Raw genomic sequence first — 14,530 nt, 5'->3', positions numbered from 1 at the left:
CTTAATCTCATCAGCCACACTCCAAACTACAGTGTAGGATGGGCTGCCGGTGAGTAGGTTTCATTTAGGCAACTCATCCAAGTCCCAATTTGTAAATTTTGTCATTGAGAGAAGTACCTCCTGAAATGAATTTCTTATTTGATCACATTCTCAATCAGATAATTCTCTCTTATTCTCTTGGTCTTAGCTGTTAAGATCTTGAGTCTGATCGTTGACTATAAATGCTATTTGTAAAAAGGCCTTTTTAAAGGGTGAGGGATGTTAAGAATGTCCAGTCAGGAAGGGATTTGCCAAGTAATGTTGGCCATTCATCTTCCTTTTGCACAGCATTGCTTAGTGGTGAAAAGTGTAAACTGAGTGTGCTGGTGGTCTTGGACAACTTACCTGGCCTCTCTGTGCTTCAGTTGCTTCATCAGAAAATGGTAACAACAGTGGTACTTACCTCAGGGTTATCGTGAAGATTACATCAAGTGATACATGTAAAGCGTTTAAAACAGTGTCTGACACATGTAAGGTGTTGGTGATTAGTGTTGTAGTTGTTATTAGCAGGGCAGTTCTATGTTCAGTTCAGCACAGGGGAATCCATCCTGTTTCAAAATTCACTCATAAGAAAGGATTCCTCAATTCCCTACATCGTTACCTCCAAAAGCTTTTAGAGCTCTTATTGCATCCAGAGTCCTGTGCTAGGAATACAAAGATATAAAAGGCGAATCTTCTGAACTTCTAGAGGACTTCCTTTAGTGGTTAGGGAAGGCTTGGTATAGGAGTAGGACTTTAACTGGTTATGACTTAGATTAGTGGAGAGGACATGCCAAACAGAAGTAACTGCATAGGTGGAGGCACAAAGTGAGCATTAGTCTGGGGACAGGTTTGACTAAAGAGGAATGTTCTTGTCTGATGGAAGGATTTGGCAGCAGAGACACGTAACAGCCAGCTGTGTAAGTCTTTGAATGCCAAGTTGTTTATAAGCCTCAAGACAAGGGAAGTTTTGAGTAGTGGTGTGACCAGTGAAATAAAATTTTGTGAATTTTGTAAAGGGTACCTGTATCAGAAAAGCAGTTAGAAATCTGTCCATCCACCCACCCATCCATCCATTTATCCATCCTTCTCCTGGCACCTTATTTATCCTCACTATAGCTGGGGCCATCTTTCTAATGTAATCTAATTATGTTGTTCTCTTGCTTAAAATCTTTTCACATTATAATAAATTGTGAACTTTGTTAACAGAGTGGAATTTGGGGTGGTCATGTGGTTGGGGAGAGAAGTTTAGAGGCAGAAGGGCAAATAACAAAGCAGATCACCTTCTGGAAGCTGCAGGCAGTTCATTTTCTCTGGAGTTTCTGTGCATGTGTGGCTGTGTGTGCACAAGTGGAGAGTCACTAGCAGGAGATGACATTGGGAAGTTTGACAAGACTTCCCATGGGCCTTGTAGGCTATGTTAAGAAGTGTGCACTATACACCAGATGGGGCCCTTTCTGTGCCCCTCAAATCCCACCACGTAGCTGGCCCTCTTTGGGGACTCTGCAGGCAGAAAAGGAGGGTGAGGAGGCTGGCAGTCCTTGCTCTCAGGAGGGCCATGATCTCAACCAGCCAGGCCCGAGGCCTATTACAATGGATCATACAATCACTGCCTTTCTTCCTGGAGTCTCCTTTCCTCCCTTGGCCATTGGTAGATGCCTGGTTAATTCTTCTAGATGCATGCAAAAACCGTGTCCTCTGGGAGCCTCCCTGACAGCTCTAGTCTGAGCTGAGGGCTTCTGCTTCCATGGATCCTTCTTCATACTTCCATGTTGACTCTCCTCCCATTCTGGAGATTATCTCCTTGTTAGTTTTCCTTCCTCACTAGTCTACCTTACTTCCTCACTAGTCTACCTTCCTTCCTTGCTAGTCTACCTTCTTTTCTTGTTAGTCACTTTCTTACCAGTCTTCCTTACTAGTCTATCTTCTTTCCTTACTAGTCTACCTTCTTTCCTTACTAGTCTACCTTCTTTCCTTATAGGTCTTCCTTCCTTGTGATTACTTAGGGCTTGATGGAAGGAACCACATTTTGTTTAGCTTTAACTCCAAATGTTTTATATATATGCCTGGCAAGTTAAATGGGTCTGCAATGAATGAACAGAGATGTGAGACACTGCATATGTGTCATCCCCACCCCAACCTCCCAAAGAGTGGTCAGTTGCTGTGCTTGGAGCCTGGCATGATGGTGTATGCAATGGGGATATAGGGGGAAGGCAGCAGTGGGTGAGTGTTGGGAGATGAAGTGGTCCAGACAGGTAGGTGCGGACTCGATCATGAAAGACCCTGTATGTCATATACAATTTGGTCTTCATCCTAAGAAGAGTAGGAAGCCACAGAATGGGAATAACTTGGTGAGATTGTTTCAAAATGGTAATGGTAGCTGTGGTGTGAGCCCAGGATGGAAGAGAAGCAAGATTAGTAGTAGGGAGGCCAGCTTACTTCTATCAAAGGGGAACAAGGCAAGGCTGCAAACTGTGGTGGTGGCATCATCAGGAAAGGGGGGATTGTGCATTGGAGAGAGAGGGCTAATTCTGGGCCAAGGCTATAAGACAAGCAGAGCCCAAGAGGCAGATTTGCAAATGGATTTTATGTGTGTGTGTGTGGAGGGAAGTGGAGGGCAGTCTTGTTACTGTGGCTGCACACACAAGCTGAGGAAAGTGCTTTCCCACAGGACTTCTGGGGCAAGGGGTGGGGTAATCAGCAGGACCATTGGGCCCAAATTTTAAGCTAGGAACTTCAAATTTTGGCTGTTGTCCTGGGTCCAATTCATGCAGTAAGCAGGATGAGACCTGGGTGTAAATGTTGATTCTAACTGAAAGGAAGTGACCAGGGCACTTGAGGAGGGGTTCAGGGGGAGGGCCTTCAAATCTGAAAGCACCCAGGTCTCTGAGGCTCCTACCAGGGCATGCCTTCCGCAGGACCATGGCTGCCTACTCTTTTTAGGATGAAGACCAAATTGTCGTATATGACATACAGGGTCTTTCATGATTGAGTCCGCACCTACCTGTCTGGACCACTTCATCTCCCAACACTCATCCACTGCTGCCTTCTCCCTATGCCCCCATTACCCACACCATCATGCCAGGCTCCAAGCACAGCAACTGACCATTCTTTAGGAGGTTGGGGTGGGGATGATATATATGCAATATTCCACATCTCTGTTCATTCACTGCAGACCCATTTAACTTGCCTGGCATTATAAAACATTTGGAGTTTAAGCTAAACAAAATGTGGTTCCTTCTATCAAGCCCTAGGTAATCACAAGGAAGGAAGACCGATAAGGGAAGACGGTAGACTAGTAAGGAAGGAAGACTGGTAGGAAAGTGACTAATAAGAAAAGAAGGTAGACTAGTAACGAAGGAAAGTAGACTAGTGAGGAAGGAAAGCAGACTAGTGAGGAAGGAAAGTAGACTAGTACAGAAGCCTGGGAGACAGTGCAGATGCTCTGTCTCCCCACAGGGCAGCCCTGGGCCTGTCTGGTTTTGCTGGAAGCAGTGGTTTTGGGAGGTTGGGGACAGAGGTGGCCCCTCATTTCAGGGCCCTTCATACTTCAGCCACCAAGAGTTAGGAATGAGACAGTAATGATGCCAAGAGGGAAACTCAGAGGAAAAGCCCAACTGTCTGGAAGTCCAGCTCCCTCGGGACACCTTAACTGGATATGACTCCTACTGCTGGTCTCTCTTGGAGGCTCTGGAAGCTGCCTAGGTCCCTGCTGACTCACTTTGCCCCCCGCTCCATGCCTAGTGAGCTCACTTTCTGCCTTTTGTCTGCACAATCTGGCCCTGTCTTGCTCCTGCCTGTGTCTCCTGGTCTCCTTGGCTTTGGTGTTTCCACTGTCAGCTACATGCCCGAGCTTCTCTCACTCTTACCAGCTCTCCACATTCTGTGCCTGTCCCTCTCCCCTGTTCAGAAGGGCCTTTCTAGCTCTCGGCCTATGCAGTGACCTTGAAGGCTCCTGCCAGACTGTCTGGGGATGTAGCATTATTTGGAGGTCCCAGCCAGAACTCCTGCCTTTCAGCCCCCTTCCCCTCAACCCATTAGAGATGAGGCCTTCGGGCTATGACCTCTGCCTCATCAGCATGTGGGCTCCTGCCATCTGCAGAACCCTTTAATGTTTTCAAAATGCTTTTTACCAGTAACAGGACATCAGCATGGGCTGTTTGTACTTTGGTGTAAATTAGCTGATTAGCAACAGAGCCAGTGGTTAAATGAGGAAACGGTCGTTGGAAGCCCTGATGGTAGATGGACAGGGGAGGGTGGAATACGGGGCACAGAAGCTGAGGAGGGGCTTTGGGCAGGCTCAGGAAGGAGGTTTCGGAAGGACTGGTGCAGGGAGACTCTGAAAACAGGCTTCACTTATTTTTTCATTGAGATTGGGCCTCTCCATCTTTCAGTCTCTGTTCTTTTCTCTCAATGTCTCTGATCCTGCCCCTTCTTCATCTGCCTCTGTAGAGTGACCTAAGGTACCTGCAGTCCTGCAAGGTGGTGAGGTTGGCTCCAATTAGAATGGACAGAGGTCTTGCCTGAGGCTACTGATATGAAACAGCCAAGACTGTACCTAAAGGATTAAAAAGTGTGTGGTCATCTCTGATGAGTAAATCCACTTGTACTAATGGTGGGGACAGACAGCCAGTGCTTCTCCTGCTTAGTCTGGGGAAGCTTCCAGGAAGAAGTGGATGGTGAGCAGGCAGTGGGCTGGGAGAGAAAGGGAATTCCAGGGACTTGAAGCAGAGCAACTGGAATGAAGTGGAGAAGAGACGGATGAAGGAGGCAGCACCTCCATCTGCCAGGGCAGGGTGGCCCTTGAGTGAACATCATCTCTATCATTTCCCCCGTGACGTATCCAGTGGTCTTGAGCTTTTTAGACGTGCGTCTAGAGGTTTCGAGGTCTTCTCTGGGGTAGAGTCCTTCAGTTCCAAGTTCTGTTCTCACCCTACAGAGGAAGTAGGGTTTGATAATTATCCTGTGCATTGTTCATAGCTCATGTACTTCCAAGGAGTGTTAATCTTTTCTCTTACTGTATCATCACACCCACTTTATGAGAAAAACGTATAATAATGACCCCCTTTCCCCAATCATGGAAGTAAAAACTAAGCTCAGAGAAAGGGCTTGTCTTGGGGCAGGGTGCTGGTGGTGAGGCCTTCCTCCGACAACATCACATGGGTCCTTGTGGCCTGCACCTCCTCCCAATCCTGCACCACCCAGCTTGTGGAACCTTACTCATGTCTAGGTTGGAAGGAAATTAGCTTTGCTAGTAGTATCTGAATATTCTGGTCTTACACCTTGATTAGCAGCTTTTTGAAACAAGAATGGATTGCTTTGGATTTTCTGGGTCCCTAAGGACCAAAATAGTAGGTGGCCCAGCTGGGCGCAGTGGCTCACGCCTGTAATCCAAGCACTTTGGGAGACCGAAGCGGGCGGATCACGAGGTCAGGCGATCGGGACCATCCTGGCTAACACAGTGAAACCCCGTCTCTACTAAAAAAAAAAAAAAAAACAAAAAAACTGAGCGTTGTGGCGGGTGCCTGTAGTCCCAGCTACTCTGAAGGCTGAGGCAGGAGAATGGCATGAACCCGGGAGGCAGAGCTTGCAGTAAGCAGAGATCTCGCCACTGCACTCCAGCCTGGGCGACAGAGAGAGACTCCGTCTCAAAAAAAAAAAAAAAAAAAAAAAAAAAAAAAAATAGGTGGCCCACAACTAGTTGAGGAGTGTGTAGGGAAGAATGGTCCAGGCAGAGGGAAGAATGCATGTAGGATGCTGGGCTGGGGAGCATGGTGTGCTAGAGCAGAGCTGTATGGCGGACCCCAGGGAGCCAGCAGGAGCGAGGGGGTGGAGACTGGGGGGGCAGTATGCAGGTTCCCAGCCGGAAAGCCATGGGAGCCCCATAAGTTTCTGCTCTTGAGGGTGTCATGGCCAGATGGATGTTTTGTAAGGACCCCTGGCTGCCTCGTGGGGAACAGGGACAGGGAGCAGGGAGACCTGTTAGGAGGGCATCACTGTCCTCCAGGTGAAGGAGACTGAGAGCTGGCACTAGGGTGGGACTATAGAGGGGCAAAGAACAGAGGGGTTTGGCAGATATTTCAGGGGTAAAGTTTATAGGATTGATATCAAATTGGATATGGGTCATGAGGAAGAATGGCTATCAAGACTGCTTCTAGATTTCCGGCATGTCGACTGAATGTTTGGTGGAGCATTTGCAGGAGCAGGAAATGCTGAAAAAGAATCCTGTTTTGAAGATCAGACGTTTGGATTTGGACATGTTGACTTTGAGGGGCTGGGAAACATCCAAGTGTAGACGCTGAGCAGGCAGGGGAATGTGTGGACCTGGTGCCTGCAGATGTCGTCAGCAATAGGTGACAATGAAGGTCTGTGGAGTGATTGAGAGTGCCCAGGGAGAGAGCTGGCATGTGGAGAAAGGCCCAGGCCCCAGCCTTGAGAACATCCATCTCCTCAATCCAGACATGGGTAAGCCGTGCCCCCACCCTCGTGGCACTGTGGTCACCCAAGGATCTGTTGTTCAAGGCAGCGTGGAAGGAGAGCCAAGGCAATGGTGGAGGAAGGCAAGATTCTTCCCAAATGGGTGACATGTTCCACAGGCTGTGTACGATGGCCTTTCCTTCCCATTGACCTCGTTCACCTCTTCTAAGCTTCTTAGGGAGTTCTCAAGGTGTATGCTTACCTGCCCCACCCTTCCTGAGGGCAGGCATCACTCACGTTCCCCTTGGCCTTCCTCTCACGTCTGAAGCTGGCTCCCTTGTGTCTTTATTGCCTGGAGTGCCTCTCCCGAGCTAGGACAGCTGGGATGGCTGAACCGTGTGCTGTGCTCTAATCACTTGTGGGGCAGAGTGAAGGGAAGCAGAGTCCCCAGGCAGCCAGATCTGTGTGTCAGCGAGCGAGCTGGGGGAGCGACTGCGATGGCTAGTGAGGGCCCTGAATGTCAGCCTCAAACTCCAGGTGGCACCTTTAGGGGATGGTGGTTCCTGGACAGCAGCAGCCGGACCAAAGCTTTGTATTGCCCTTGAATCTGAGCTACTCTGAGCCATGGGTGCAAATTTGAATGTAGCTGCCAGGGCAGGGTGGCCCTTGAGTGAACATCATCTTTATCATTTCCCCCATGACGTATCCAGTGGTCTTGAGCTTTTTAAACATTCATCTAGAGGTTTCAAGGTCTTCTCTGGGGTAGAGTCCTTCAGTTCCAAGTTCTGTTCTCAGGCACTTGGGGGCGCAGGTATGCAGAAAGGCACAAGGGAAGTGGGAGGAGGCAAGATGGAGCACAAGGGAGGAAGCCCCTGTTTTAGAGCCCTGAGCCTGATCCCCATCACATGTAAACCAAAAAATATCGGAGACAGGCCTCAACCAATTTAGTTTATTTTGCCAACATTAAGGATGTGATTGGGAGAGAGGTCTGTGTCTTTCTCCAAAGACAATTTTGAGGGCTTCAGTATTTAATGGGGAAGAGCAGGCTGCGGGGGAAAGAAGGAGTCTGTGGGAATCTGCGTGTTGCAAGAGAAAAGGAGCAGTTAGGGAATTGATGATGATGTATTCGTCTTGCGCTTTGGACAAGGTGAGTATAGAGTAGCTGCCTGTGGAGCTATCTAGCCTTTTATCTGCAGCTGTCTGCTTAGGAACAAAAGGAAAGGCAGCGTCTTGCCTGACTCAGCTTTCAGCTTAATATTTTCCTTTCGGCAGAGTGATATGGGGTCCTGAGTGTTCGTTTTCCTCCCACAAGGCATGCCCACGCCTGCCCTTCTGTGCTGTCTCCCTAGGGAGTGCCTCCCCTGCCTCCCGGCCGTTCAGAAGCTACCCACCCTCCAGGACCCAGCTCCGGCTCAATTACCCCAGAAGCCGGCTTTGACTTCTTAGTCTTTCTGGTCTCCCACAGTGTGGACTAGAGCCCACAGTATAGAAGGGAATGATGAAAGCGTTCCTCTGCTGGTCACAACTGTGTTTCCTGCATGTCAGCTCTATCTTCATAAAGAGATTATGTTTGTCAAGTGCAGGGACCGAATATTCTAGGCCCCCTTAAACTGTGTTGGAGGGCTGAGCACCTAAGGGACTGCTCCATAAGTTGGCAAAGGGCCAGGAGTTCTATTTCAGCAGACCGGAAGAGTTGCCTTTTGTTCGTTCATTCACTGAGCAGGTGCTTAGGACTGAGTTGGAGGCATAAGGTGTTACTTCTGCTCACTTGGAGGTTAAAATGCAAACACTGACGATTCTAACCACAGCCTTTGATCACGTGCCATCAGGCTCATCACCACTCTGGATGCTTTGCAGGACTTATCTCTTGTTCTCATTCTCACAGCAATCCTGCAAGTGAGATTCTCATTTTACAGCTGGAGAACAGGCACAAAGAGGTCATAGAGCTGGCCAGTGGCAGAGCTGAGGTTTCAGCCTGGGCACTGGCCGTGCTGCTTTGCTAGGAAGTGTTTCTCAGAGGAGAGGATAGATTGAGTCTCACCTGCCCTGAGACCTTGGCAACTCACCGGTTCCAGTGGGGTCTGTGCAAAGTGCAGCTGGAGTATCTGATCCTCAGTTCCCTCCAATTCTAACATGCGGTCATTCCATCACCTACTGGGGACCTTTCCCTTAAGGGGGCGACACTGGATTTTTTCTGAAGCGGTCCTGCATTCGTGCTGAGAAGGGACTGCAGACCTCTGGGGCCTGGGTAGAGGCAGCAGGTGTATGAGGGCCTGGAAAGGACACTGAAGGACAGTCCTTTGTTCCGTCGTTCAGAGGGCCCTCTTGGTCTGTCCTTGCTCTCTCCCCGAGGGAGGTGGGGGCTGGCCAGGGTGCCGGCTGGTGCTGCTGCCTACAGGAGAGGCCCAAAGCCTAAGCCTTTGGTATTAATTCAAGGTGTCTCTCCAGGCAGTGCCCCCCCGCCCCCCCCCGGCTTGCTCGATGCCACCCCTTTCTTGTCTGGGGATTATGAGAGATTGTGACAACCTTGATCCGAAGGAGCTCCTGCTGGTGGCTCCAGGCTGTGTGTGTGTGTGTGTGTGTGTATATGGCTGTGTGTGTGTGTGTATGTATGTGTATATATGTGTGTGTATGTGTGTATATGTGTGTGTGTGTATATGGCTGTGAGTGTATGTGTGTATATGTGTGTGAGTGTATGTGTGTATATGTGTGTGAATGTATGTGTGTGTGAGCGTGTATGAGTGTATGTGTATGTGTGTGAGTGTGTACATTTGTGTGTGTGCACATAGTGTGTATATGTGTGTGTGTGAGTGTATATGTGTATGTGTGTATGTACATAGTGTGTATGTGTGTGTATGTGTATGTGTGAGAGAGTGTGTGTGTGTGTGTGTACATTGTGTGTGTGAGAGTGTGTATGTGTGAGTGTGTGTGTGTATGCATTCTGGGGGCTGCACTTCCTTCTCCATGCTCCCTTCCCTGTGGCCAGCGTGAACCTGGGCTGTAGGGACTAACCAAGGAGGCAGCTGTGAAGCAAAATGGGCCATTCTCTCAGGGCTAGTGTGAGTGCGCTCAGTACCTCAGTGTCTTGGATTTCCTTTATCTGAGGCTGTTTTGCATCCCTTGTCTTTCCCTCTCACAGATATTCCCCTGCTCCCTGGCTCCCCACGCCGGCTGAGCCCTCAGGCAGGGACCAGAGGGGGCCAGGGCCCCAAACACGGACAGCAGTATCTCCAGACGCCAGGTCCCCGGGCCCCAGGTCTGCAGGGCAGTTCCAGCCGAGATCCTGGCCAGCCCTGTGGCGGAGAGAGTGCCCGCAGCAGCTCTGTGAGTACTGGGCAGGGGTGGGGTCGGGGGAGAGGCCGGCCCTGCTTGAGGCCCCCAAGGAGCCTCTGGACCAGGGCATCCTCCAGTTGGGAGCACGTGTGTGAGTGAAAGAGAGAGGCCTGGGTAGGGCCTTTTCTCTTCTGTCTCCAAGTCAGGCACACTTTCCCAGTGCCCTGTTCTGGTCAGAGGAGGGTCGGGAAAGGAGAAGGCACGGGAGGCCAGCTGATGCCACCAATTGGTCTGTAGACCCCCTGGGTCCCCTCCTGCAAGCCTGAGCCTTCTCTGCTATGGTGGCTCTGAGTCTCTCCCTTGTGCCTGGAGCTTCATCTGGTTGCCCAGGTGACCTCTCAGGTGGCTGCAGAGGCAGCTGAGTTTCAAACCAGTAATAAACAGGGAAACACCCACGGGGAGAGGCCGGTCCCTCCCCTGCTTCACCGTGTTCTCTCTCCTCCTCCTCTTTCCACCTCCCCACCTCTGGCGTGGAAGAGAGCAGAAGTCAGTTCCCTGCTGCTGTCTTTGACAGGGTCCTCACCAGTGGCGGGAGAGGAGGATGTGGGGCTGTGAATAGTGCCTGGTGAATTCCCGTGGGTGGGAGGGTAGGGGGCAGGCCAGGTGACTAGAAATTGGTCTTTGTTCCAATGGATCCAGAGAACCTGCCTGTGAGTATTCTGTGTTTAAATATGTAGAGTATTTGCAGGCAGTGGTGCAGATCTGCAAAGAGGTGAGTGTGTGTGGGCCATGGTGCCTGTGGAAGGGGGTGTGTGTGTTAGAGCGCACTCGGGTAGATACATGTGTACACAGGCCCCTTCACCTGTATGGTGCAGGCGTGCTGGTGCAGGGAGACAAGGGTAGAGGTGGCTGTGTGTGCATTTGCAGGTGCTTGCATGTGTGTGTGCAGGCGTGGGCGTGTGGCTCTGTGTGGAGGCAGGAGGTGCGGTTGTGAGGGGTTTGCTGCTGCAGGTACAGTCTGTGTGTGAGTGTGTGTGTGTGCATGGATGCTGGAGCATGTGTGAAGGCACCAGTGCCCAGACTGTCAACAGGTGGGTGGAGGGCTTTGCAAGCTGGCATGACAGATTAACTTAGGCCATTTGGTCCTTTTACTGGAGGCACTGGGGGCCTCTGGGCCTGAGGGGCTTGCTTCTGAGTCCATTTCCCTGAGCCCAGAGCATAGATCAGCCTCCTCTGCTCTCAGCCCTTACTCACCAGACCTTGCCCTGCCTCTCCTTTCTCTGGCCAGGTCATCAACAACTATCTGGATGCCAATGAGCCTGTGTCCTTGGAAGCCCGTCTTAGCCGCATGCACTTCCATGACAATCAGAGGAAGGTCGACTATGTGCTCGCCTACCACTACCGGAAACGTGGGATGCACCTGGCCCAAGGCTTCCCTGGCCACTCGCTGGCTATCGTCTCCAATGGGGAGACAGGCAAGGAGCCTCATGCTGGGGGCCCAGGTGACATTGAGCTGGGGCCGCTCGATGCCCTGGAGGAGGAGAGGAAGGAGCAGCGGGAGGAATTTGAGCACAATCTGATGGAGGCTGGACTGGAGCTTGAGAAGGACTTGGAGGTGAGTCATGCGGGTGGCCGGGGACTTGTAGATGGAGTGGCACCGCAGAACCAGGCTCCTAGTGAGAGTGCACCTGACAGAGAGCCTCGGCTTTATTCGGCAGGTGGACTTTTTTTTTCTGCTGGAGAAACCAGATTTTCTTTCTTTCTTCTTTTAAATTTTTTTTTTGAGATAGAGTCTCACTCTGTCACCCAGGCTGGTGTGCATTGGCCCCGTCTCAGCTCACTGTAAGCTCCGCCTCCTGGGTTCCTGCTATTCTCCTACTTTAGCCTCCCGAGTAGCTGGGACTACAGGTGCCCGCCACCGCACCCGGCTAATTTTTTGTGTGTTTTTTTTAAGTAGAGATGAGGTTTCACCATGTTAGGATGGTCTTGATCTCCTGACCTCGTGATCTGCCTGCCTCGGCCTCCCAAAGTGCTGGGATTACAGGCATGAACCACCGTGCTGGGCCTGGAGAAACCAGATTTTCTTGCCCAAGGACTTTAGAAACAGTCTTATATTGCTAGTGGTCCTGCCTGGGGGATTCCAGGTAGTAGTGGTGGGGTGATGGTGGTGTGCCATTCTGTTCTGTGGGAGTTGGGAGTTGGCCTAGTTAGACATTAAAGGCAAGAAATTTCTTCTTGACATTCTCAGGCCACATCTGGTGGCCTTCTCCATATGGTTTCCTTGGGAAGAAGACCTAGTTTCCTTGTTGAATTTTGGAATAAAATTCCTCTATATCAATCTCCTTCACTAAGGAATGAGCTTGTCTGGGACCCCTGAGGGAGCTGATTTGAGATATATTTGGAAACTCAGTTGGGACATTGGATGTATTTTTTCAACCTATAAGCTACGGATACTCACACCTGCTGTCAGTGCAAGGGCATCTATGGAAATCCATTCATACACATATCCACCCATCCATCCATTCATCCATCCATCTGTCCACCCACCCATGCATCCATCCATCTGTCCACCCACCCATGCATCCATCCATCCATCCATCCATCCATCCATCCATCCATCCATCCATCCCACACTGATCCTTTAAAAATGACCTTCCCTTGCCAGGCGCGGTGGCTCACGCCTGTAATCCCAGCACTTTGGGAGGCCGAGGCGGGTGGATCACGAGGTCAGGAGATCGAGACCATTCTGGCTAACATGGTGAAACCCTATCTCTACTAAAAATACAAAAAATTAGCCGGGCATGATGGCAGGTGCTTGTATTCCCAGCTACTCAGGAGGCTGAGGTAGGAGAATGGCGTGAACCTGGGAGGCAGAGCTTGCAGTGAGCTGAGATCGTGCCACCGCACTCCAGCCTGGGCAACAGAGCGAGACTCTGTCTCAAAAAAATAAAAAAAAAAGAAAAGAAAAAATGACCTTCCCTTGCCATCTCCCCCAAACTCATTCTTACCCTTCCCACCTTCCCTACCCTTCTCCAGGTCATGGGCCTCATCTTGGGTGTGGGCTGGTCACCTTGACCTGTCAGGTCTTTGTGCTATTGCCCTCTCTGCTTTGGGCACTCTATCTCAGACCTGTGCATCACATTCCCTCTCTTCAGGTCCCTGCTCAAATGTCGTCTTCTTCCAGGTATCTTCCCTGACCATCCTAGCCAAAATACCTCCACCTCGTCCCTCTCTGTCCCTCAATCCTGCCTTACTTTTCTTCATCACACTTAGCATTGCTACCTGGAATAACAATGATGGGCTTTTGTTTGTTTGTTTGTTTTTTTATCTGTGCTCCCATTAGCTCCATAAAGGCAGAGATCTTGTTTGGTTCGCTGCACATCCCCAGCACCTAGGACAGACTCTGGCACATATAGGTGCTTAATAAGTGTCAGCTGAGTATATGAGTGACCTCCCTGAGCCTCAGGTCCCTTATCTGCAAAATAATAGATGCCTTGCTGGATTATACTTAAACATGCCTCATCATTAGATGGGGTAATGAAAATTCCAGCACAACGTCTGGTACATAGTAGGTGCTTAATAAATGCTTATCATGATGATTTTAAAAGGTGTCATGCTGAGGCTTGAGGTGTCATTTTCATCAGAAGTCTGCCTTATAAGATTTAAGTTGGCTGGGTGTGGTGGCTCATGCCTGTAATCCAAGCACTCTGGGAGCCGAGGTGGGAGGATCATGAGGTCAAGAGATCAAGACCAGCCTGGCCAATATGGTGAAACTCTGTCTCTCTTAAAAATACAAAGAAATCAGCGGGCATGGTGGTGCTTGCCTGTAGTCCCAGCTACTCGGGAGGCTGAGGCAGAAGAATCGCTTGAACCCAGGAGGCAGAGGTTGCAGTGAGCCGAGATCGTGCCACTGCACTCCTGCCTGGGTGACACAGGGAGACTCTGCCTCAAAAAAAAAAAAAAAAAAAAAAAAAGATTCAAGTCAATGCTGTCCTCAAACTGGAAGGGATCCCCAGAGGTCATACATCCTTTCCTTTCCCCGGTCCCCAGGCAGAATGGCATGTGGCCTGGCTCATGCCTCGTGGTGCCGGCCTGTGCTGCTTTGCCAGACCCTTAAGGCAGAAGACACTCTTCTGCTTTCCACCCATGTAGGAAGAGAGTGCTCCCAGGGATGCTTTAGGCTTCCTTGCTGTTGGAGTGCTGATTTCACTTTTCGAAACCCAAAGCTCACTTGGTGGCTCCACCTGGGATCTGCTAACATGGTGTGTCCATGGTAAAGATGCATTCTGAGCTCCAGGAGCTTACCAGTGTGGGAGCTGTAGTGCATACCTCTGTTGTTGGGTCTGAGGGAGCAGAGGCCAGGGCTTCACTCAGCTGCTCAGTTGGGAAGCAGTGCTCAAGAGGGTGAGCTCTTAAGGCCAATTACATATGTTCACATTCCAGGCCTGACTTACTAGCTCATGACCTTGGGCAGGTTACCTTACCCTTTTGGTAAAGCTTCCTGGTCTATAAAAAGGAAATAACAGGGCAGGGTGCAGTGGCTCACATCTGTAATCTCAGCATTCATCTCAGACGGTGAGGCGGGTGGATTGCTTGAGGTCAGGAGTTTGAGACCAGCCTGGCCAACATGGTGAAAACCTGTCTCTACTAAAAATACAAAAATTAGCTGGGTGTGGTGGTGCGCACCTGTAGTCGCAGCTACTCTGGAGGCTGAGGCAGGAGGATTGCTTGAACCCTGGAGGTGGAGGTTGCAGTGAGCCGAGATTGCACCACTGTACTCCAGCCTGGGTGACAGAGCAAGACTCTGTCTCCAAAAAAAAAA

General features: G+C 50.3%; 1 protein-coding gene across 3 annotated transcripts in view; it reads left to right on the top strand.

Moving 5' to 3' along the window:
* The window catches only part of ANO2 (anoctamin 2), a 383,296-nt gene that overhangs the window by 10,239 nt on the left and 358,527 nt on the right, over nucleotides 1-14,530 (top strand). For 2 of the 3 annotated variants that reach the window (XM_074006133.1, XM_074006134.1), the window contains exons 1-3: nucleotides 7,261-7,582; nucleotides 9,575-9,759; nucleotides 10,997-11,323. In XM_074006133.1, coding sequence (XP_073862234.1) covers nucleotides 11,057-11,323 — 267 coding nt within the window. In that variant the 5' untranslated portion in view covers nucleotides 7,261-7,582; nucleotides 9,575-9,759; nucleotides 10,997-11,056. Of the gene's footprint in view, nucleotides 1-7,260; nucleotides 7,583-9,574; nucleotides 9,760-10,996; nucleotides 11,324-14,530 lie in introns of those variants that run through there. The other variant, XM_045364578.2, reaches the window with a different exon arrangement.

Source organism: Macaca fascicularis, chromosome 11 (genome assembly GCF_037993035.2).
Source record: "Macaca fascicularis isolate 582-1 chromosome 11, T2T-MFA8v1.1".
In the NCBI taxonomy this organism is placed as follows: domain Eukaryota; kingdom Metazoa; phylum Chordata; class Mammalia; order Primates; family Cercopithecidae; genus Macaca; species Macaca fascicularis.
This window is presented reverse-complemented; position numbering and strand designations above follow the sequence as displayed.